Genomic DNA, 20,854 nt, shown 5'->3' on the forward strand with positions numbered 1-20,854 from the left:
TGATGGCAACAACAACCTTTTTACAACAACATCTCTACAGCAGCCCATCCAAATTTCCGAACATTTCCATGCAAATTGCCCGTTTCCCAAATTGGGGTAACAGGCGAACAGAAATCAGCAGCAAGCAACTGAAAACTGGTATAAACTGTTATAAAAAGTCCAAGTTTCGAACCATTTAGGAGCCGGCGCAAGTAAGCGGAGACTCAAACCCTTTGAATCCAAATTTAGGAATTGTTTTACAACTGCACCTGGGCACACTGAAACTGATCGTCGTTAAATTCAAATTCAAATTTGGCAGTTAAATTCACATTCAAATTTGGCAGTTAAAATATATAAAAAAATTATAAAAAATTCTACATTTGAATTTGAATTTAACTGCCAAATTTGAATTTGAATTTAACTGCTAAATTTGAATGTGAATTTAACTGCCAAATTTGAATTTGAATTTAACGACGATCAGTTTCAGTGTGCCCAGGTGCAGTTGTAAAACAATACCTTAATTTGGATTCAAAGGGTTTGAGTCTCCGCTTACTTGCGCCGGCTCCTAAATGGTTCGAAACTTGGACTTTTTATAACAGTTTATACCAGTTTTCAGTTGCTTGCTGCTGATTTCTGTTCGCCTGTTACCCCAATTTGGGAAACGGGCAATTTGCATGGAAATGTTCGGAAATTTGATGGGCTGCTGTAGAGATGTTGTTGTAAAAAGGTTGTTGTTGCCATCAAGCTGTTGTTGTCGGCATCAAATAGGTATAAATGCATACAATGATATATAAAAGTTTATACCAATTATTATTTTTGCCCAAAAGTTTTTATAACAGTTTATACCAGTTTTCAGTTGCTTGCTGCTGGTTTCTGTTTGCCTGTTACCCCAGTTTGGAAAGCGGCAAAATTTTAGAAATTTTGCTCACTTGCATCAGTGATGCTCACTTGCATCAGTGATGCTCACTTGCATCAGTGATGCTCATGTGCATCAGTGATGCTCATCTGGCTATATTTTGCAATATTGGGGGGCAATAAAATCCGGCTATATGGCAGTGATGCTCATCTAGCTATTTTGCCATATTGGGAGGCTATAAAATCAGGCTTAACGGCAGTGATGCGCATCTAGCTATTTTGCATTATTGGGAGAAAATGGCATTTCACTAACTGCCAGTGATGCTCATCTAGCTATTTTGCTTTAAAATGCCATCTCACTTACTACCAGTGATGCTCATTTCATTGTTCTTATATAAGAAAAATAAAATAAAACAAAATAATATAAAATAATGTTTTTCATTGTTTTTATTTAGGTTCATTAACATAGAATAAAATAAAGTATTTTAAAATTAAAATGTTGCTTGTTGTGTTCGTTGCTATTGTTGTTAAAGTAGCCGGCAGACCTGACTGTCGGTGTTCTCTCCTTATCCTTGATTCCTGATCCCTATTCCTCCATTCCCATCCCTTATCCACCATCCTTTTGCGTGTGTCGTTGGTCCTTTCCCTTGGTTCTTGGCCCGGGTGGGTGTCAGGTGTACTGATTCTGATGACTAGGAGCGATGGCGATCGCAATGACGATGGAAAGTCTGTAATTGAAAAGAGAAAAATAGCAAATTAAAAACTAAAAAAGGCATAACTCTGTCAAAAATGCCTTAATTTGCATTCGGAAAGCGGTGTTATGTTAGTTTTTATATGGTTAACAAATCTGCTTACTTAGTTAGAAATTAAAAATTTTATCAAATTTTGAGAATTTTAATGATGTAACCCCTTATAAAATTTTCCAAAAATGGCAAAAAAATCGATTTCTTCCTGACATATCTAGAAAGATTCCCCTGTTGATGCTGATCAAGAATATATATGGTTTATAGGGTCGGAAACGTCTCCTTCACTGCGTTGCAAACATTTGACTGAAATTATAATACCCTGCAAGGGTATAAATATATTTAAAGAATACGTTTGTTTAACGGTTTAAAGGGGATAAGAGGCCCAAAAGACCAGTAATTAAAGTCATAGATATTCCAATTCGCCATTAAAAATTTAATTTATTATATTTAATTTTATATTTTCGAAAGAATATAACCGAAAATACTCAGAAGATGAGTTCGGAATGTTTACCAAAATAATCACTTAATTTATTATTTTTAAATTTAAAACATTTACACACCATTGCTTTCACAAAAACTTAATCTTGATATATTTAGTTCTCCTGGCTAATTAATAAACAACAACCTAATTAACAAATAAGGAAAATAAAATGAATTCGCAAAATAATATTTTTAATGAAATTTTTAAAATATGTAACTGCCATGGCCTCTGTAGGGTTAAGAGCTGCCACTTTTGGTTGCATAAGGTGGCAGCACTTCTTTGTTGTCAGCGCATCGTGGTGAATGGCCAAGTAAACAAACGGGCGGAATTATTTGAGCAACTCCGGCTTCCCACTAAATTGGCTATAATTCAGCAAATAAATAAGATACAATTATAATTACTTTATAATGGCCGATAAACCATCCACCGGGGAAGCCCCCAAGCCCGTCCTGCTGACAGCAGCTGCCAAAAAGGCAATGCCCGAAACATATAACTTGCCATCAGCTTTTGCCGGCGAGGAAAAGCCGGAAAACCCGGACAGAGCGCTAGGGCAGCCCACCGCTTACAGCATGCGTCCAGCTTTTGGCGAGATGTTTCCCCTGCCCACCATAAAGCACATCATGAACACCGTGATGGCCGAGAAGCTGAAGGGTAAGCTCAGCGGAAAAATCGAACACACGCCGGTTGCCAGGCAACTCAACTTATGCCTTCCAATTGCAGACAAAACGTATGACAAGGATGTGGCCAAGACCTGGACGAGCGAGATAGCCGATGCGGTGAACCAGCAGATAGCCACCAGTGCCAAGGTGAAGCGCTACAAGCACGTGGTTCAGGTGATGATCGGCCAGGAGCTGGGGGCCGGCGCCACCTACAATTCGCGCTGCTGCTGGGACTGCGATTGTGATACCTCCGTTTCCGAGGTCTTTAGCAACACCAGTCTCTTCTGCGTGTGCACCGTGTTTGGCACTTACCAGTACTAGGACCAGGACGGGGGAACTGATTAGGCTAAGGACAACCTCACTAGATATTTATTAGCAAAAGGGTGAGCTTATATTAACTGGGGTATAGCTGGGATCTAAATGAAATAGATTTCTAAAATACCCCTCATATATATTTACATCTGCAAACTACAAGTAACCAACTGTCGGAAACACCAAAAGGTATTCCATCACTTTCGTCGCGACCTTGCCTCGTCGTCGTGCTTCATTGGATGCGCACGTTCAGCGGATTCAGTATGCGGCCCGACATCACAGCCACGTCCAGGTCGCGATCGATGATGAAAAACAGAAACGGGTGGTTCACGGAGATCTGTATGGGCTTCGTTTGAGCTCCATAGTTGCCTAGCGAGGGAGCGAAAGGAAGTGTTTATTGCACCTTTGTCTTTGCCAGATGTTGCAGCAGCAGCAGCAGGTGGGGCAATCTGAAGATGCGCGTTGCGGCCCACTGCCTCCGTTGGAGGTGCGCTGCTGCAATGCGAGACACTTACGCTTCAGCTGATTGATGGGATGCGTACGGATGGTGACGTCTATGGATTGCTCAATGTGCCGCACATAGACGCCCTTCTCATCAGTCATGGGTCGGAAATCGGCGCGGTTCGGCTCGAAGACGTCGCAACTGCAACGAAAGTAAAAGTGAGCCCGGGAGCACCTAGCAGCTAACACCTGGAGTCGCCACCAATCATCTTACATGCCCATCTGCAGTGCAACGAAAAAGAAAAGCAATAAAGACACACAGCTCTAAAGCGCAATCCGCTAATGCAAACTCACATTCTGCAGGTCGTTGGTGAGAAACATGGTCCCGTGGAGCTTGAAGTCGGGTATGATGGCCTGCACCCAGCGCGGCTTCAGCTGCTTGCGCATCAGTCGGAGGGTGGGTCCCAGCTTCAGGGAGGCGGCGGCGGCCACGATGTCCGTGTGGTAGTCGGGCAGCAGGATCATCAGGTTGTACTCGGCCGTGTCCAGCTCCAGCTCCAGCACGCTCATCTTGAGGTGCTCGAAGTATTTGTAGTACAGCACCGCATTGTAGACCTTGAAGGTGGTGTGTACCACCTGCTGGTTGCCCAGGTAAAACACGTGGCTAATCACATCCGTGTTGTAGTTGGACTTGCCCTCCGCTGCCTCCGCCACGTAGTGCGGCTCAAAGTCGTTGGTTATGGGGGCAAAGGCGGCCGGCACAGGCGGCGGCGGAAAGTGCAGCGGGTGGTGTGGAACGTGCGTGTGCGGATTGAAAAGCGTGAGGAAGAGATTCGCATCTAGGTCCTTGTAGGAAGCCGGCAGGGCATGTCGCTTGTGTCGCGCCGCCTTGGCGTTGCGGGGCTGCGTGATATTCGCTGTCTGGGGAGGCGCTGAAATGGAAATTACCTGGCGCAGTGGCGATGGCTTCCGCTCCGCCACCTGGCGGGCCATCATCGGCATGGCCATTGTCCGGGCGCTGGGCAGGTAAATGGGCTTCGGCGTGATCGGATTCGAGTGCTTCAGCGGCGCCTGGAGCTTGCTGGTGGGCAGCCGGGAGACGCGTGCCTTCTGGATGCGCAGCAAGGGCTCGGCATCCTCCTCGGCCACAAAGGCGGACACCAGCTCGGCCGCCTCATCTTCCGCAGCGGGCTCTGCTGCCTCCTCCCCTGAGGCGGCCGGTGCTTCGGTGGTGGCCTCCGTCTCCTCTGGAGCCTCTGTCGTGGCTGGTGGCTCGGTTGTCGTAGTTTCTGCCACCTCTGTGGTCGTCGTGGCTGGCGCCTCTGTTGTGGCTTCCGCATCCTTTAAGGTGGTGGTTTCCGTTTCCATATCCCCGGTCGTGGTGTTGCTGGCCATAGTGGTATTGACCAACTCGGCGTCTGAGGTCAAATTGGCCGGCGTTGCGGACAGCATGTCCACACTAAGGTCGTAACCATAGAACATGAGAACGGTTTCAAAGTCCTTCAGGACCGTCACATTGCCCTTGTTCAAGCTGAGTCCCTTGAGAGGATTGTCGGAGCCAAAGAAATAGGTCTGAAATATACATATAATATGATTATTTATAAGATTTTTGATCTATATAAAAGAATTAAGAAGAGAAAGATGCTATTTAACCAAGTTAAAAGTCCTTGTCGAATATTTACATTTATTTAATTATTTCGCCAATGGAAAGAAGCCTTATCTAGCTAATTAAATATATTTAACTAGCCTAACTAATATTACGTCTTTACATTTGAATTGCAACTACTGAATCTAATCGTTAATTTTTGCTCCCGCAATACACCTTCGATAAGGGCTATTAATTCGGCTTAGAACATGGCTAAATCCCTACAACGATCCATAGTAAGCACATAATGATTGCCAATTAAAAAATCTATTCACTCGGACAATTGACTGTGCTCGCTTTTGGGGAGATTATTCGGAGTGGAGGTCGACGAACTATTGAAACCCGATTAGAGATCGATCGAGCACTGTGGCCATAGGCCTGGGGCGGCTATTTGTTTGGCGGTGTACACGCAAATTCCGTTTTTTTAAACTTTGTTCTTTATCAATGACCACTTGACCGCCACTCGGCACTCCGTACTCCGCGACCTGCCCACTCCCGATGAGTGCCTAGCCAGGCATGTAAATGTGCGTTTTTGGATGGTTTTTTCGAGTGGTGGCCTCCCGCTGGCTGTGGGTTAAGTTCATCGCTGCCACATTGGCCCATTTTTTGTAAAGCCCCACTGCCTACTCACCCGCAATCGTCGGTGGATGTCGCGGTATCCCACTCGGATGACGTCACGATTGTTGGGCAATTGCAGTACATTGCGCAGCTCGCCGGCACTGTTGCCCGCGGATCCCTCGTAGAGGGCCACCAGGACACTGACCAAGGCGGTGGGCGAGAAGGCAAAGTTGTTCCGATTGAGAATAGAGTGGTAATGAAGCAGGCGATGGGTCAGGTCGTTGGTTAGGTCGACCATCACCTCGGCGGGTGTTAGCTCCTTGGTGGCCAGCACCTGGGGTGGCAGGTGGTCCAGCGGCGTCAGCGGAGGCGGTGGGAAATGGGGATGCGGGAAGCCGCTGGCCCGAAACTCCTCGTGGTCGATCTGTATGTAGTGGGCCTCCGCCTGGATGAGAAGAACGATCAGCCAGGCGCACGGTGGCGGGAGCAAGCGAGCCATGACAATGCAGGCGACCTTGCTCTGGCAACGAACTGATTGATAGCGCACTTAGCACTCTGATTGTCGCGTTCGCGGCTTTTTAGCAACCAAATTGGCAATCTCTATCCGCGTCCATAAATTGCACTGTGTTCATTATATTCCACTGGTTTTTATTTCAGTTTTTATGCCCCAACCCCGAATCAATTTGCACTCAAGGTGATGACTATTCGGAAATTTGTCAACCGTCAAGCGGTTAGCGTTTTCCACACATTTCCCGATGCAATGGATCGCGTATGGCTCTGGGCTTTTTGGGGTCCGCTCCGGATTTCGAACTGATTCGCGTGATTGCTGCTGCCAAACTGAAGTTGGCTCGAGTTCGGCGGCTCGTCTCATCGAGCTCGGCTCCATGGCTCTAGCCAGTCGATGTTGGGGCATGGGAAGTAACATGACATAGGAGCGCTAAGGAATTTATTCCAGGAAAAATTATAATATTTTATTAAATTAAATATATTAAGAAATTATATTAAAAAGGTTTTTGAGTATCTAATTTGTCATACTTTAAGATGTTTTTGAGTTTTATTTAGGAAAACTTAAATTCAATGTTATATAATAAATATTTTGTTGTAAAAATGTTTCTAAAAATTGTTGTTGTAGTAGGAAAAACACAATTTTCTAGCCAATAATAATAACTAATAGATTAATCGATTTCATTGCAATGGAAGAGGTGTAAATCGATGAAAGTAGGCCAAAATGAATTAGTTTTATACAACAAGTATTCCCATAGGTTCGATGTCGCTGATGATATCTGTTTTAATGGAAATGACAGGCTTCAACACTTCCATATTGATATATTCCGGCTATACCATAGTTGCTTTGAAGGAAGAGAGTGGAAAGGTCATGCCGTCGCTGAGACGCCTCGTCCACCTTGGCCTGTGCTTCTTTTGTGCCCTAAATGGAATTGTCGACTTCTACGCGGACTTTCGCTCGGGTAGACTGCGCTGGTCTCGCTTCCTGAGCATCTACCGCATAGTGCACAACCTTTTGGTCCTCGTCCTGACAACCCTGTTGCTGCTAGAGTTTTGGAATAATTACTTTCGAGAAAGCAGGGACTCCATACAGCTGACGCTGAATTTCTTCGCCTATTTCCTTATGGTCTATCTCACGATAATCAGCTGCATAGACTGTTCCATCCGGTTACAAGGAAGAATCATCAGAACCCTGAAAAAGTTGCAGTGCCAGGAAGAGCTAGGCCGACGCAGAGGATATACATTGTCCAAGGGCAAGGAGCGATTCCTGGACTGCCTGTTACTCCTCCTCATAGCCATCCTAACCCTTAGGATTGGCATCCATGTGGCCCTGAATGTTCTCCACTCCAGGATGGGATTCCGTCACCCGTGCTACTGTTTTATGTCCGAGTGCATGATCTTTGCGATGAACAGCCTGGCCTTTCTTATCCTAACTGATATCTGCCGGTGCTGGTGGCGCATGGAGTCCGGACTGAAGGCAATACTCCAGGACCCCAAGCCGAGAACGGTCGCCTACCAACTACAGCAGATTCGAAGGCTGGAGGCCATGTCTCAGTGCCTTATCGATCTAACCGCGGAGGTGTGTGGCATCTTTCAGTTCGTGTTCTTCTGCTACTTGATCCGCAATCTATGGAGCGGCATCGTTGTGGGTTACCTGCTCATCCGCATGTTCCTGGGACATGGACGCTCCGACGTTGAGTTCATGTATCTGGTGCTGGCCTTTGTCACCTGCATCCAACCGCTGATGTTCTCGTTGCTGATGAGCTCTGTGACCCACACGACGGGTTCCCTGCTCGAAGTGGCCAAGCAGATTGTGCGTACACCCTGCAGGCGGAATGCTCAGGTGGATCGAAAGGTGAGTTTCCTGGCTCCTTAGACCCTAATGGACTGAAGCTAGAGTGTAGGGCTTCTTTCAGATGGAGTGGTTTTCGCTACAACTCGCAAGGCAGCACACTTATATCACGGTTTTCGGCACATTTCGCATGAACCGCTCGCTGGCCTTCCGGAGCTCCTCGGTCATCCTTTTGCACGTCCTGTACATGGTGCAAAGCGACTACTCATCGATGTTTAAATGAGGTCAAGACCCTTTTTATTATAGCTTTTTAAGTATTTTATTTCCCACCAATAAAAAGCACATATGGTTAGTTTTGAAAGTATCATCTTGCTCTTGTCTTTTCTGTTTTTATTTTTATTTTATTATAGAATTTTTATCTTGTCCTGCTTAGTTCATACAATTAGTTGTTTACCGTTTACGTTTATGTTTTTTCCATTCTGATTTCTAGTTACTGTTTAAAATCAACATTCATAAACACGTCCATTGAAATGATCTGATGGAGCTCTTTGCTTGTATATTTTCATTCGCTTAAAATAGTCTGGAAAATGATTTACCTTGTGGGAGTTCTTATAGCGAGAATGCTGTTAGAGTTTATAATGCTTCGGTGTGAGGTGAGGTGAGCTGAGTGGGTGAGTTTTACGTACAATTGCGCCTCCAGACGAGGGTCACCGGGGTAATGATTGATTTGGGTCTGGGTCTGGGACGTGGACGTGAAGCATAAGAAGCAACCGAAGCAACTGAGCACTAAAGTATCTCTATCTCTCTAGCTGCAGATCTGATCTGTACATCGGGTGTAAATATACAAATATGCCGTTTGCCAGTGTGTATATATAAGACGCAAAATATATATATATATTTGTGATCTGTAGTCTGTGTGTGAGTGTGTTCGTTCTGTTTGTTTCCCTTGGCTCCTCTATTTTTTTTGTTCTGTTTGCTTGTTTGTCTAAAAATGTTCGCGCTTAAAACGTTCTCCGTTAGTTTCTGCACAATTTGCTTTGCAAAAAATATACTGTGCCCGCCCAGGGACCCAGGACATCGCAGGACGTGCTGTGTCCCTGTGCGGGCTCTCTCTCTCTCTGTCTCTGTATCTCATTCAGTTTCGTAGGTACTCGATTCTCACCAATGTTCAATTGAAGTGTTAAACATCTCTGCTGCTGCTGCGCCGCCTTACGGACACTATATAGGTATATGTGGGTGCAAGTGGGCTAAGTTAAGTAGTAGTAGTAGTTTTAGGGGTCACTAGTGATTGAGTTTGGTTTCTGGGTTCTGGGTCCTCGAGTTTTTCTAGCTGCTACCTTACGTAAATTTCGGCGTGGACCAAGCACAACAGTGCGTATGAGTAATGTGTCTGCAGGGGCCATTGTCAGAAGGGAGTAGATCGTCCTCGTTCGCTATTCGTAATTTCGGTTAGATATATGTATGCATATGGTTATATAAGTACTGGTATTTAAATATATACTGTATACATGTATAATATATGCTTATAGAGCTGCTGCTGCTTCTGTTTCTGCTTTTTAACATGGAATATACACGACACTTAGTTGCTGGTTATTTATTTGGTTTTATATGGTTTCTCCTGGCTCTTTCATCTTCTCTTAGCTTTTCTTTGTTCTTTGTTCTTTTGCTTTTGTTTTCGTACTCGTATTCGTATTGATTTTCGTTTTTCTTTTTCTTGTTCTTGTTTTGTTTTTCTTTTTGTTTTTGTTTGGAAATGCAAAACTCAGTTACGCTAGCTCGTAATCGTATTCGTAATCGTAATATTATCCGTGTATCTGTGTGTGGTGTCTGGTGTGCCTTGTGTGTGTTTCTGCTTTACTTTCACCTGCTCCAGGCCTGCGCCTCTGGCCGTGGTGGGCGTGGCGTACGCCACCCACCTGTGCCGCCTTTGTACCTTTTTATTTTGGTGATCATCTGCGACGCGTCGAACCTTCGCTGTCGCTGCCTTTAAAGTATGCTCTATCCTAACTTTGCAAGCAGAACCGAGTTTTAAGTACACAGTAGGGATAAACGTACGTAAAGGTATTTATATTGTATCTTAACAGCAAACAAGTCAACAATGTGTAAACAAAAACAAGGATGAGGGCGGGGGGAATCAATCGCGATCCGATAGGGTACATTATACATGTCTCCTTTTAGATATCTCTATAGATGTGGACACAACAACAAGTAATTATCATAGATTTTTGCAGTATCAGTATTATCAGTATTATTCATCGCTTACGAACTACACATAAAAACACGAAGAGTTCAAGGTTCAAGGACGAAGATGAATATGAGAGTGCGCGTGTGCCTGGGGGGATGGTTGCCCCTAATGCTAGACATACAAGTACAAATACTAATACAAACGTGGTGGGAACCGGGGGTAGGTAGTGGGGGCGTCTAAATTTAATCAAGTCGAGTCACAAGTCAATTCAATCATTCAAAGTATTCTCTCATACATATATCGCCTAGATCCTAATAAAGTTCTCTCGGCCGTCAACTAAACCGATTATTGTTACATATTAATTGTTAATCTTTAATCTTTAATCGTTAATCATTAATCGTAATTGTTAAGTGTTAATTGTTAGGTTTCATTTTTAAATTTAATTTTTAGGATTTCCTTGAAATTTCTGTTAACCGAAATTCCTGGGTCTCGGTCGCCCCAGAACAAAAAGTCTTTGTTTTCGAAATCAGGGTTGCTTGCATTTAGCCAATTTTGAAGACATCTAGTGGTTTCAGTTAGCCAGCCAATCAATCAATCAATCAATGCAAAATAATTGAATACAATTTCGGCCGAAGTTCTCATCGCAGCAGTATCAAAACAATTGTCCTTTGCCAATTATCATAAATTTAAATTGTAAAAATGTTACAACAACTCTCGGGTAGAAAAACTTATGTAGAACCTATTATTGAAACGATGCCCTATGCAAGATGATTTCACTTTTACTGATTCTCGTGATCCATCATTCTCGCTTCGTATGTTTGTTTTTTTCTTTTTGTTTTTTTTGTTTGAAGTATCAGTCAGTTTACAAGAATGGCGAATGTCTAATGTCGAATGTGTGCGATGCATGAGAGAGGTGACACTATCCCCCAAAGTACGAGGGGATGTTTGATTGTATAAACAGCGTATTGCTTTCTTCAAATTTTGTTCTTTGTGATTTTTTTAAAGCAGATTGAATGAGTCGAGTGATAGGCATGAGAGCGTTGGAAGAGCTGCCAAGATATCGACTTAAGATCTCGATTCTTCTGCAGCTCTTGGACTTGGATGATGCTTCGTTGCTGGCAGTGTAGAGCACTTTGTTCGTTCGTTTTCCGACCAACAACTACCTAGACGGGCTTTACAGCTCCACTATCCTCTAGTACTATCCCCAGATAGCAGCTCTGCTCCGTATCATCATCGCCATTGTTGGTGAAAATGGATAAATGCGAGGTGCGAAGTGGTTAGAAGAGGACTGTGATTGTGACGGTGAAAACGCAGCTAAATCAAGGATGCGCAAGTCTTTTGCTGGATACTCACTAAACTAACCGCTTTAATTTAATTTAATGCACTTAATCTTAAATGGAGTTCTCAATGTCTAGCACCGTTCGAGCTGCCTGGCTGATATGCGCGCGTGAGTGCGGTGTGTTGTGTGTGCGAGTGTGTGTGTGTGTGGTGTGTCTATATAAAAATGAACGAGTCAAATAAATCAGCCTTATATTGAATGCAATTTTGTTTTTTTTTTTTTTTTTATAGTTTTTGTGGTTTTACAATTAATTTCGCTCTCCAATTTTCCAATTATCCAAAAAAGGTGAACACCAACACACACACACAATGACAAAGACCAGGCCGCAAAACGGATATATGTAGATATCCCTAAGCCCCTGTGGCTGCACACCTAAATGTACTGTATATATGTATATAATGTAAGTATCAATTACTTAGTTATATCGTTTAGTGGATGCAACATACCGCGCTGAACCAGCATTCGCTGGTGAGATTTCTAATTATAATCGAGCTTGAATCCTCGCTGAGTCCTTCCTAGCTTCCTAGCTTAAGTTAATGTTATGTTTACACATCAATAACGACGATAAGTATCAGAAGAAATATCATAAGTTTCCATCTACATGCATATTATCTTATTTTCACGTACACGGAGGCAAATATGCCCGATATTATAATTTGTAGTTTTATGTTTTTATAGATATAAACGCATCGGTCTGTCTTATGCAAGCACCTCTCTATCCGTATCTGTAGATCGTCAACGAAAGAACTATATATTTAAGAATCTGAAGCATTCGAAAGTTATGCAATGCGATCTTTTCTACGTCTGAGACCCTGGGAGAAACCATGACTGTTCGAGAAATGCATTCAATCGTCGTCTTCCGGAGGGGAAACAGGTGTAGAGAGTCCGGGATTACGGATCGTAACGGTCTATCCGAAACACAAGATAAAAACTGAAACTCAAAACTGAAATGAAGAAAATCATAATGAAAACAAGGTTTTTGGTTTTTGTTTTGTTTAATTATAAATAACAATTGTATTTTTGTTGGTTTTGTTTGTTTTTTTTTTAATAAAATGGGTGTTCTTGTTGTTGTTGTGTTGCTTTCTTTTCAAGAAAAAAGAAGAACTAAAAGAAATATTATATTTCTCGCTATTGAGTGAATCTATGTAGCATTCACGTTCGATGGATTAGAGCTTGATAGATCTACCACTATATGTTCTTCTGATTCTGATTCTTCTCCTCTGATGTCACTCTTCTTCGTTGGTTGCTGTTGTTGTTGGTTCAGGCCAGGTCCAAGGACCGCCTGGGATTTCTTGCTCTTTTCGTGATCATGGTAATCGTACACGTAAAATAGTAAGAAATATTAGCGATAATTATATAATAATGGATAGTTTTCTTTTCCTTTCTTTTCTCGCTTGCTTGCTTTCTTGGTTGCTTGTTTCTCTAAAAATATCACTTAAGTTTAAATAATTTCCAGAACGCAACGAAATAGATCGAGTGTACGTATGTACTTAGCTACGTAGTGTTTGGGGTGTGTGTTTCTGTGTCAGTGTGGTGTGTGTGTGTGTGTAGGTAGGGTGCACGAAAATTAGCAAGAAAAACAATAATAATGATGACAATAATCATACGCGTAATCATAAATCGTAATAAAGACAGACAAAAAGTAAGTAAAATGTTTTTTTTTTTGTAATTTCTCTCCGTTCTCTCAGTTTGCATTTTACTCCTCCGACTTGTTGTTGTTGTTGTTGTTGTGGGTTTGATTAAACTTATAGTATTAATAAAAACGAAATACAAGTGTAAAAATGTTGTTAAACTTTTTCGCATTACACAAAAAATGGCCACCATTATGAATTTCATTCAAATCACGGCAAACAATTTCAATGAAATTATCGCTTGCGTGTTTTCTCCTTACGGTTTTTAAGCTCAAGCTCCTCGTTCTTTCTTTTATCAATTCTTTCTTATTTTCCTTTCTTTGATTTCCCCCTTCTGGCTTTTCTTTTTTCCATTAAACTGTTTAAAGCTGCTGCCGCTCTTAAGCTCAAATTTCCCTTCTTTATAACATATCTCTCTCTTTTTTCCCAAGCTTTTCCAATCCTAATTCCTCGTTCAGCTTTCCTCCTTTCCGTTTTCCTCGCTTTTCCACGCGTGTGTGGGTGTGTAATATGGGGATTCTATATTTACATATTCTAGACTTTAGTTTGTACTTCCAATTTGGTTAAGAATTCCTTGTGTATTTTATCTTTTCTTCTCCGTAAATTGCCTTTCCTCCTCGATCTCAGTTATATCGATGCTTATATAAGATATATATATGTATATATTCCTCGCAAACCTCGCTGGGTCTTTTCTTTGTGACGTCATTGTATTGTATGTTTATACCGTAATTTGAACAATTCACAACAGTTGCACAACGCAAAAAGTTTTTTTTGTTTTTGTCAATTTTAAATCTTTAAATCTTAGATTTTAGTCATAAGTTCGTTACAAATTAATCAATAGACGAATTTCTCTCGTTTTTCGTTTTTGTTTGTGTTTTGTTTTTTTGTTTAGAAAATATCAACTTAACAATGTATTAATAAAAATTTGAACATGTTTGAAAAACGTTTTTCCTTCTGGCTCCAATATAGAAATTTTGAAAGTGGCTGTTTTTTAGGTTCTTCAAGGATCTAACTCGATCTCTCCTTTTCTGTCTGTTATCTGTTATCTGTTAATTGTGTGTCTGTCGTCGGCCTGTCTGTGTCTGTTTGTTTGCTTGCTTTCTTGGTTTTTTTGTTTAAAATTCACTACATTTAAGTTTAAGTTGCTCGTTATGTCTATATGTTACAGAGTAGCGTGGGCTTGGGGGTCTTGGGATCTGGGTTCTGGCCGGGGTTCGGGTTCGGGTTTGGGCTTGGGTAATTGTTCTATGGATGTTTGACAGTCTGTGGACCTTTGGGTGGCGGTGTGTCGGGTGTGCTCTGGCTGGGTGCTTAATTAACTAGATTATTTAGCTGTGTGTCCTTCTCTATTGCCGTCCTCGTATGCATGAAGTTTGATTAATACTTAACTCTTAGCGCTTTAACACACACATACAAATTGTTGAAACGGTTTCGTTTTGTTTTGGATTTGAATTACACAATGATTATGCAAGTAATTTAACTATTTGTTTGTCGTTTATGCCTATTATATAATGTGTAGATGCAACGCCTTGAATATTTAATATCTGCATATCTTTAGGTTTTCGTTTCGTTTCGTTTTTGAATATTCTGCTTTATAGTTTGCCATTTTGATTAGTTTTTGTTTTGAGTTTGTTTAGCTTTTGTTTATGCTTTCCATTTTCTTTGTTTAGAGCGAGAAGTAGAACAGAAATTGCACTTAATACTAGAAAAAAATTTACTAGAGTTCTTACAAACTAAAAAAAAATCAAATGTATATTTGCTTTAAATATTGTTTCTTTTGTTTTGTTTGTTGTTTATGTTTGAATTCATTCTTTCCTCCTTTCGCTTTCTTTTTTTTTTTTTGCTGTTTTTTCTTTTGCTTTTTTTATGTGTTTGTTTTATGTAAAACAGCTGGCATACACGAATTTAATCTGTTTTTCTGTTTTTTTTTTTGTATATAAAAATGTGCCAACTGCTGCTGGTTTGCTGTTGCTTATTTTGCTTTGTTTTGTTTTGTTTTACTTTTTGTTTTGCTTGTTTTTAACATAAGAATTAACAAAGTCATTTTATAAATAAATATTGTATAGGTTTATATGTATATTTACGCACTGTAATAATAGTCATAATGATAGTAATAATAATAATAATTAGATTATTGTAGATTGCAAATGTTGCCCGGGCGCAAATGCTGTCAGCAACATTTGCACGGCAGTTGGCGAACACCTGCACAACAACAAAAGAGATACCGTTACGTGTTTAAGGTGCACAATTCAATGCAGAGTAAATAAGAAGAGACCATTTTTCGTTTGCATTTTGCATTTGTCGGGCTTCCTCCTCCGTGGGCAGCAGCCACAATCCTCCAGAGCTCGGCGGGAGACGATCGACGGTCGTGGGTAGGCGGTAGCTGTCCTAGCCCTGCATCAGCACGGCCTGCGCCTGTTGCTGTTGCTGCTGCTGGTGCTGGCTGGCGGCTGCTCGGCTCCAGGCCAGCAGGCCATTGGCCGCAGCCACCTGCTCCTCCTCCTGATCCGTCGCCTCCGCCATCTGCTCCTCCTCATCCTCTGCCTGATCCTGATCCTCCTCCTCGTCGTCCTCCTCCTGCTCCGCTTGACTCATCGACGAAATGGGCGCCACAATCACCGAGGTGGCCACACTGCGTATGCGCACCGGCCGATTGCTGATCGTGTTGCTGTTGGCGGTCACCGCATACGGATGCACCTGTCCGCCGCCGTACCGCTTGTTCGTCTTGATGGTCAGCGAGGCGGGCAGCTGCTTGCCCGCAGCCACCTCTGCTGCCAGCCGCACCACCGTGGTGGTCATCTTGCTGGCCGCTGGACTCGGACTTGGACTGTGTGTGGGATTCGGATTCGAAGTGGTTGTTGCTGGATGGGGAGTTGATGCTGCTGCTGCTGCCTTGGATAGGTGCGCCGACGCCTGGTTTGCCGCCTCCGTCGACGACTTCTGCCGCTTTCAGTCGCCGAAGCGGCTGCACGCCTTCTTCCACCGGCACTGGGTGCACCACTGGTCGCGCTTCTCCATGCCGTACACCTTGCGGCACTTCTTGTTCTCGCCGCGCGTCCTCTTGCCGGGCGAGTGGGGCGTGTGCTTTGCCGCCGCCTGCTGCCCCGCCAGGTGCTGCAGGGGATTGCTGCCGTTGCTGCTGCTGTGGTTGTTGTTGTGGGCAACCATGTTGCCGGCAGTTGTCTGTGGATGCTGATGCGGCCGCATGTGCTGCTGCTGCTGCTGCTGGTGGTGCAGCTGCTGATGCGGATGCTGCTGCGCCGGATGGTAGTTGGGCGTGATCGTCACACTGGACAGGAGATGCTGCTGATGCTGCTGCTGGCTGTGGTGCTGCTGCTGGTGGTGCTGCTGCGTATGCGGCTGCTGCTGCTGGCTGTGGTGCGCCGTGACCGTGACATTCTGCTGCGACAGCTGCTGCAGCATGTTGTTGGCACTGCTGTTGCTGTGGATCACCGGACTGCCGCTGCCGCTGCTGTTGCTGCTGCTGCTGGTGGCGGTGCTGCTGCCACTGCTGCCGGCATAGTTGTGGTGGTGCGTGTGATGGCTGCTGTGGTGCTGCTGCTGGACGTTCGTCGGCGATGGATATGGCGCTACCGAGTGGGTCAGACGGCTGGACGACGAGCGAGCGTGCTTGCTGAGCGGCGAGGAGGCGGCTGCAGTGGGCGTTCCCAGCCCCGCTGCCATTCCCGCTCCAGTGACCGTGCCGGTGCCACCGCCCGCCGCCGCCGCCGGCCAGGTGTAGTTGTGGTGGGCCAGGTGCGAAGTGGGTATGCAGCTGGTGTTGTTGTTCTGCAGCTGCTGCTGGTGGGTGCTCGGGATGCTGCTGCTGCCGCTGATGCTGCGGCCGTGCGGCTGCCTTAGGTGGTTGTTGTGGCTCCCAGCGCGTCCTTGCCTGCAAAGAGTGGGATAGGGAAAGGGGTTTCTGGTCAGTTCGGCTGCTCCGGCTAGTGGGACAGGGGAAAACCCACTTGAAATTGCCAACGATCTGCTTCTGGTACTCCGGATCCTCGTGCGGCGGACGCGCCATGTCTCGGTGGCTGAGCGTCGGCTCGGAGGCCAGGCTGGGTGCCTTTACCTCGTCGTCGTCATCGTCTTCCGTGTAGTAGAACTCCTCCTCGTTGTCGCAGTCATTGCTCCTGCAAAGTGGAGGAAATTGATTAAAACCATCTCTCGGGGGCAGTGTTGCGCAAGGTACTGTACCTAAATCGTACCTATATGGTGGCTAAATTTGACCTAAAGTGTGCCTATATTGTACCTAATTTATACCTAAACTGTACCTAATTTATACCTAAAGTGTACCTATTTTATACCTAAATTGTACCGAAACATTTTGACATTCGCGTTGACAACCAAAACGTAATGCCATTCACCGCGAGCGCGCACATGGTATTAAATCTGGTATTTTTATCGTCGTGTGACCAGTCATTTTTTAGGGGTAAATTTCAACTATTTGAGATTTTTTAGGGGGAAAGCCAAACTTTTTTCTGGCAACACCGACTTTTTGCAAAAAAAAAATACGCACGTTCCGTGTGAAATCAATACGAAATCAACAATCCAAGCCAGAACAGCGCGCCAATTGCCATTGTTGTGCAAAAAGGTCACGGCTAGAGGAGGAAAATATTCGCGCGTCTGTCTGTCCGCCCCTGTACTGCAGTGCAAAAGTTCGCTGATAGCAAGAAGAAAAAAAATTGCGCGTCTGTCTGTCTGCCTCTGTGTTGAGTGTTGTGTGTGTGTGCGTGTGTGAGTGGTGCGCGCGTGTGTGTATTGCACGGCCTACATTGTCAATTAAGAAAAGCAGAAAAAGCGAGCGCTGTGATCCCCAGATAAAGTTGAGAAAACCACAGAGATAGCCACAGCACCAGCCAAGATGTCCAGCCTGCGACCCGAGGAGCCGCAGCCCCGCAAACTGTCCGCCGCCGCCGTCGTCTGCCCGCTCAGCAACTGCCAGTTCAGCGGCGTGGTGATCAGCGCTATCGCCGATGAGCAGAAGCTGGAGTTCACCAACAAATACAAGAGCAGCTGCACGCTGCTCTGCAGCTACGATTCCCAGGGAGTGGTGCTACGCATCGTGCCGGGTGAGTGCCCCCAGCAAAGTCGCCTTTCGAGCCCCCATTAACCCTTTAAATCCCCCAGATGATGACCGCAGCCACGTGCTCAAGGAGTATATGATAGCCGCCGACACGGATGCCGCCCAGATGGGGCGACGGAGCTACGCCGTCTCCCTGGACGCCGACAATCTGGTGCTGCGTTTTTCTAGCGACCAGGACCAGCAGCTCTTCCGCAAGGTGGTGGAGAACGTGAAGCATCTGCGGCCCAAGTCCGTGTTCTCGCAACGCACCGAGGAGTCGTCCGCCTCGCAGTACTTCCAGTTCTACGGCTACCTTAGCCAGCAGCAGAACATGATGCAGGATTATGTGAGGACGAGCACCTACCAGCGGGCCATACTGGGCAATGCGGTGGACTTTCAGGTAGGTGTTGGCTAAGACCTTCTACAGGAATTTCCAACTTACGATACCCTTTGTTTCCAGGACAAGGTTGTCTTGGATGTGGGCGCTGGGTCCGGTATTCTTTCCTTCTTCGCTGTGCAGGCTGGCGCCGCCAAAGTGTACGCCATCGAGGCTTCGAACATGGCCCAGTACGCTCAGCAGTTGGTCGAGTCGAACAACGTGCAGCACAAGATCTCTGTGATACCGGGCAAGATCGAGGAGATCGAGCTGCCCGAAAAGGTGGACGTGATTGTGTCGGAGCCCATGGGCTACATGCTCTACAACGAGCGCATGCTGGAGACCTATCTGCACGCCCGCAAGTGGCTGAAGCCGAACGGCAAGATGTATCCCACGCACGGCGACCTGCACATCGCCCCCTTTTCGGACGAGTCGCTCTACTCGGAACAGTACAACAAGGCCAACTTCTGGTATCAGTCGGCCTTCCACGGCGTCGACCTGACCACGCTGCACAAGGAGGGTATGAAGGAGTACTTCCGCCAGCCCATCGTGGACACCTTCGACATACGCATCTGCATGGCCAAGTCGGTGCGGCACGTGTGCGACTTTCTCAACGACAAGGAGGACGACTTGCACTTGATAGGTGAGTGCTCCCACATGGCTTAAGGTGGTCTCCTCTGACATTGCTGTTCTATCGCCCACAGACATCCCCCTGGAGTTCCACATTCTGCAGACTGGCATCTGTCACGGACTGGCCTTCTGGTTTGACGTTGAGTTCAGCGGCAGCAGTCAGAACGTGTGGCTCTCGACGTCGCCCACGGCGCCTCTGACACATTGGTACCAGGTGCGCTGCCTGCTGCCCATGCCCATCTTTATTAAGCAGGGCCAGACGCTTACGGGTCGCGTCCTACTGGAGGCGAACCGGCGGCAGTCGTACGATGTGACCATCGACCTGCATATCGAGGGCACGTTGATCTCATCGAGCAACACCCTGGACCTGAAGAATCCGTATTTTCGGTACACGGGGGCGCCGGTGCAGGCGCCGCCGGGGACTAGTACGCAGAGTCCTTCTGAGCAGTACTGGACGCAGATGGACACGCAGGGATCGCGCAACTGTGAGAGCTTTGCAAGACCATTCCCTTAGAGAGATCTGAACTAATTGAGTGTGTGTTTTCCACCTAGCTTCTAGCATGCTAAACGGCGGCCTCAGCGTCAATGGAATCGGGGATGGCAGTATGGACATCACCCACGGACTAATGCATCCGCACTAAGGAGGCGACGGCGGGGAATCGAAAAATAAACATCTTTCTGGGAATTCTCTAAGCTATTCAAGTCCACTCAACTCTTATGATTGATTCTCCTTTTGTCAGTCTTTATTGTTTGTTACCCCTTTATGCTTATGCTTACGCTTAGGTTATTTATTGAACAGTGTAAATTATTTTCTGCACACCTTTCCCCCCATCCGCTCCCCTTCTACCCTCTTCCCCCTTATTTTACGCACTCGAAGCTCTTTTAATTTATCGGAGGAATCCCAGCCACCACAAAACAATCAACAAATCAAGGCAGACTAATGTAGTTGTTTAGAACACGCAGCATATTAATAAGCCTAAGCTAATTTTAGCCGATAGTAATTAGTGTTTTTAAACCGTAAGCGAACAATGTAATCGCGATATCTAGCCCGCACGGGACTCTGCGCTTCAGGAAGTTTCTTAGTTAATTGCAAAGCTTTGAACAAACCAACATATTCAGATTGTACTCTGTATCTAATTACGTGTGTTATTATATATTATATTGTGTATACCTCTCTCCAAGCTAGTTTCAATTTTTTGTATTCGTACTTGTTCTTGTCGGCCGTGTTTTGTGTTTACCCCTTAGTTCGATTCAAATTGTAAGAAATTGCTCATAGGTTTTAGTGTTAAGTTACGAGAGATTATACATATATTGTCCCTGGCTTTTCTTCCGCCACCCTGCCCGGATCCCGACGTAGATCGCTGCCAGCCTGCCAAGCGCTATTTAAGAATATATATCTAGACATACACACACACTCAAAACACATTCTTGTGCATCCTATATGCGTACTGTACTTTATAGAGCTGTTCGTTTGCCAACAAAGAAACAATAACAACCACTCCACCAACACACACTGCATACATAACTATAAACATATTATATACATATAGATACGTATACCGCGAGAGAGAAACAACAAAAAATGTCAAAGCAAAAGCAACAAAAAACGAAACCCCCAAGCGTCTTTTATTTGTGTGGAATTAACTGAGCCCC

At 45.0% G+C, this 20,854-nt stretch overlaps 5 protein-coding genes across 7 annotated transcripts in view; 3 read left to right on the forward strand and 2 right to left on the reverse strand.

Annotated features, from left to right (window-relative positions):
• The first annotated feature begins 2,367 nt into the window (after positions 1 to 2,367).
• Positions 2,368 to 3,800, forward strand: LOC108084316 (dynein light chain Tctex-type protein 2B). 2 transcript variants are annotated; one of them, XR_001771055.3, is made up of 3 exons: positions 2,368 to 2,712; positions 2,782 to 3,103; positions 3,222 to 3,800. XR_001771055.3 is itself a non-coding variant. In XM_017180479.2 (2 exons), the coding sequence occupies exons 1-2, from the start codon at positions 2,469 to 2,471 to the stop codon at positions 3,039 to 3,041; spliced, it is 504 nt and encodes a 167-aa protein (XP_017035968.1). In that variant the 5' UTR covers positions 2,368 to 2,468; the 3' UTR covers positions 3,042 to 3,800. The 2 variants fall into 2 exon arrangements, 1 of the variants encoding a protein (XP_017035968.1); XM_017180479.2 differs by having other exon boundaries at positions 2,782 to 3,800.
• Positions 3,265 to 6,495, reverse strand: Spn85F (Serpin 85F). The gene is made up of 5 exons (XM_017180478.3): positions 5,750 to 6,495; positions 3,828 to 5,045; positions 3,748 to 3,755; positions 3,548 to 3,675; positions 3,265 to 3,401 (listed from the first exon to the last, which is right to left on the reverse strand). Exons 1-5 carry the CDS (start codon positions 6,173 to 6,175, stop codon positions 3,265 to 3,267), a joined length of 1,917 nt encoding a protein of 638 aa, XP_017035967.1. The 5' UTR covers positions 6,176 to 6,495.
• A 478-nt stretch (positions 6,496 to 6,973) lies between these two features.
• On the forward strand, positions 6,974 to 8,255 carry Gr85a (Gustatory receptor 85a). Its single transcript, XM_041774403.2, has 2 exons — positions 6,974 to 8,035; positions 8,097 to 8,255. The coding sequence occupies exons 1-2, from the start codon at positions 6,974 to 6,976 to the stop codon at positions 8,253 to 8,255; spliced, it is 1,221 nt and encodes a 406-aa protein (XP_041630337.2).
• Positions 8,256 to 15,926: 7,671 nt separating this feature from the next.
• Positions 15,927 to 20,854, reverse strand: part of Glut4EF (Glucose transporter 4 enhancer factor) — a 118,722-nt gene continuing 113,794 nt past the window's right edge. Inside the window, exons 6-7 of the mRNA XM_017180041.3 lie at positions 17,096 to 17,263; positions 15,927 to 17,019 (exon numbers count right to left, since the gene is read on the reverse strand). Of these exons, the coding sequence (XP_017035530.1) occupies positions 16,077 to 17,019; positions 17,096 to 17,263 (1,111 nt within the window). The 3' untranslated portion in view covers positions 15,927 to 16,076. The remainder of the gene's footprint in view (positions 17,020 to 17,095; positions 17,264 to 20,854) is intronic.
• Art4 (arginine methyltransferase 4) lies at positions 17,371 to 20,813 on the forward strand. 2 transcript variants are annotated; one of them, XM_017180044.3, is made up of 5 exons: positions 17,371 to 18,202; positions 18,261 to 18,595; positions 18,656 to 19,214; positions 19,276 to 19,686; positions 19,761 to 20,813. In XM_017180044.3, exons 1-5 carry the CDS (start codon positions 17,995 to 17,997, stop codon positions 19,766 to 19,768), a joined length of 1,521 nt encoding a protein of 506 aa, XP_017035533.1. In that variant the 5' UTR covers positions 17,371 to 17,994; the 3' UTR covers positions 19,769 to 20,813. The 2 variants fall into 2 exon arrangements, with proteins under 2 accessions (XP_017035533.1, XP_017035532.1); XM_017180043.3 differs by having other exon boundaries at positions 17,373 to 18,202; positions 19,754 to 20,813.

Source organism: Drosophila kikkawai, chromosome 3R (assembly GCF_030179895.1).
Source record: "Drosophila kikkawai strain 14028-0561.14 chromosome 3R, DkikHiC1v2, whole genome shotgun sequence".
Lineage (NCBI taxonomy): Eukaryota > Metazoa > Arthropoda > Insecta > Diptera > Drosophilidae > Drosophila > Drosophila kikkawai.

What these genes read in the sequence shown, in the direction of transcription:
- LOC108084316 (XM_017180479.2), top strand. Translation starts at nt 2,469, where the DNA reads ATGGCCGATAAACCATCCACCGGGGAAGCCCCCAAGCCCGTCCTGCTG. An exon ending in GATGGCCGAGAAGCTGAAGG is followed by an intron (nt 2,713 to 2,781) that starts GTAAGCTCAGCG and finishes TTCCAATTGCAG; the next exon opens with ACAAAACGTATGACAAGGAT.
- Spn85F (XM_017180478.3), bottom strand. Translation starts at nt 6,175, where the DNA reads ATGGCTCGCTTGCTCCCGCCACCGTGCGCCTGGCTGATCGTTCTTCTC. An exon ending in ACATCCACCGACGATTGCGG is followed by an intron (nt 5,046 to 5,749) that starts GTGAGTAGGCAG and finishes TGTATATTTCAG; the next exon opens with ACCTATTTCTTTGGCTCCGA. An exon ending in TCCCATCAATCAGCTGAAGC is followed by an intron (nt 3,402 to 3,547) that starts GTAAGTGTCTCG and finishes CTCCCTCGCTAG; the next exon opens with GCAACTATGGAGCTCAAACG.
- Gr85a (XM_041774403.2), top strand. Translation starts at nt 6,974, where the DNA reads ATGACAGGCTTCAACACTTCCATATTGATATATTCCGGCTATACCATA. An exon ending in ATGCTCAGGTGGATCGAAAG is followed by an intron (nt 8,036 to 8,096) that starts GTGAGTTTCCTG and finishes GGCTTCTTTCAG; the next exon opens with ATGGAGTGGTTTTCGCTACA.
- Art4 (XM_017180043.3), top strand. Translation starts at nt 17,995, where the DNA reads ATGTCCAGCCTGCGACCCGAGGAGCCGCAGCCCCGCAAACTGTCCGCC. An exon ending in GGTGCTACGCATCGTGCCGG is followed by an intron (nt 18,203 to 18,260) that starts GTGAGTGCCCCC and finishes TAAATCCCCCAG; the next exon opens with ATGATGACCGCAGCCACGTG. An exon ending in GCAATGCGGTGGACTTTCAG is followed by an intron (nt 18,596 to 18,655) that starts GTAGGTGTTGGC and finishes CTTTGTTTCCAG; the next exon opens with GACAAGGTTGTCTTGGATGT.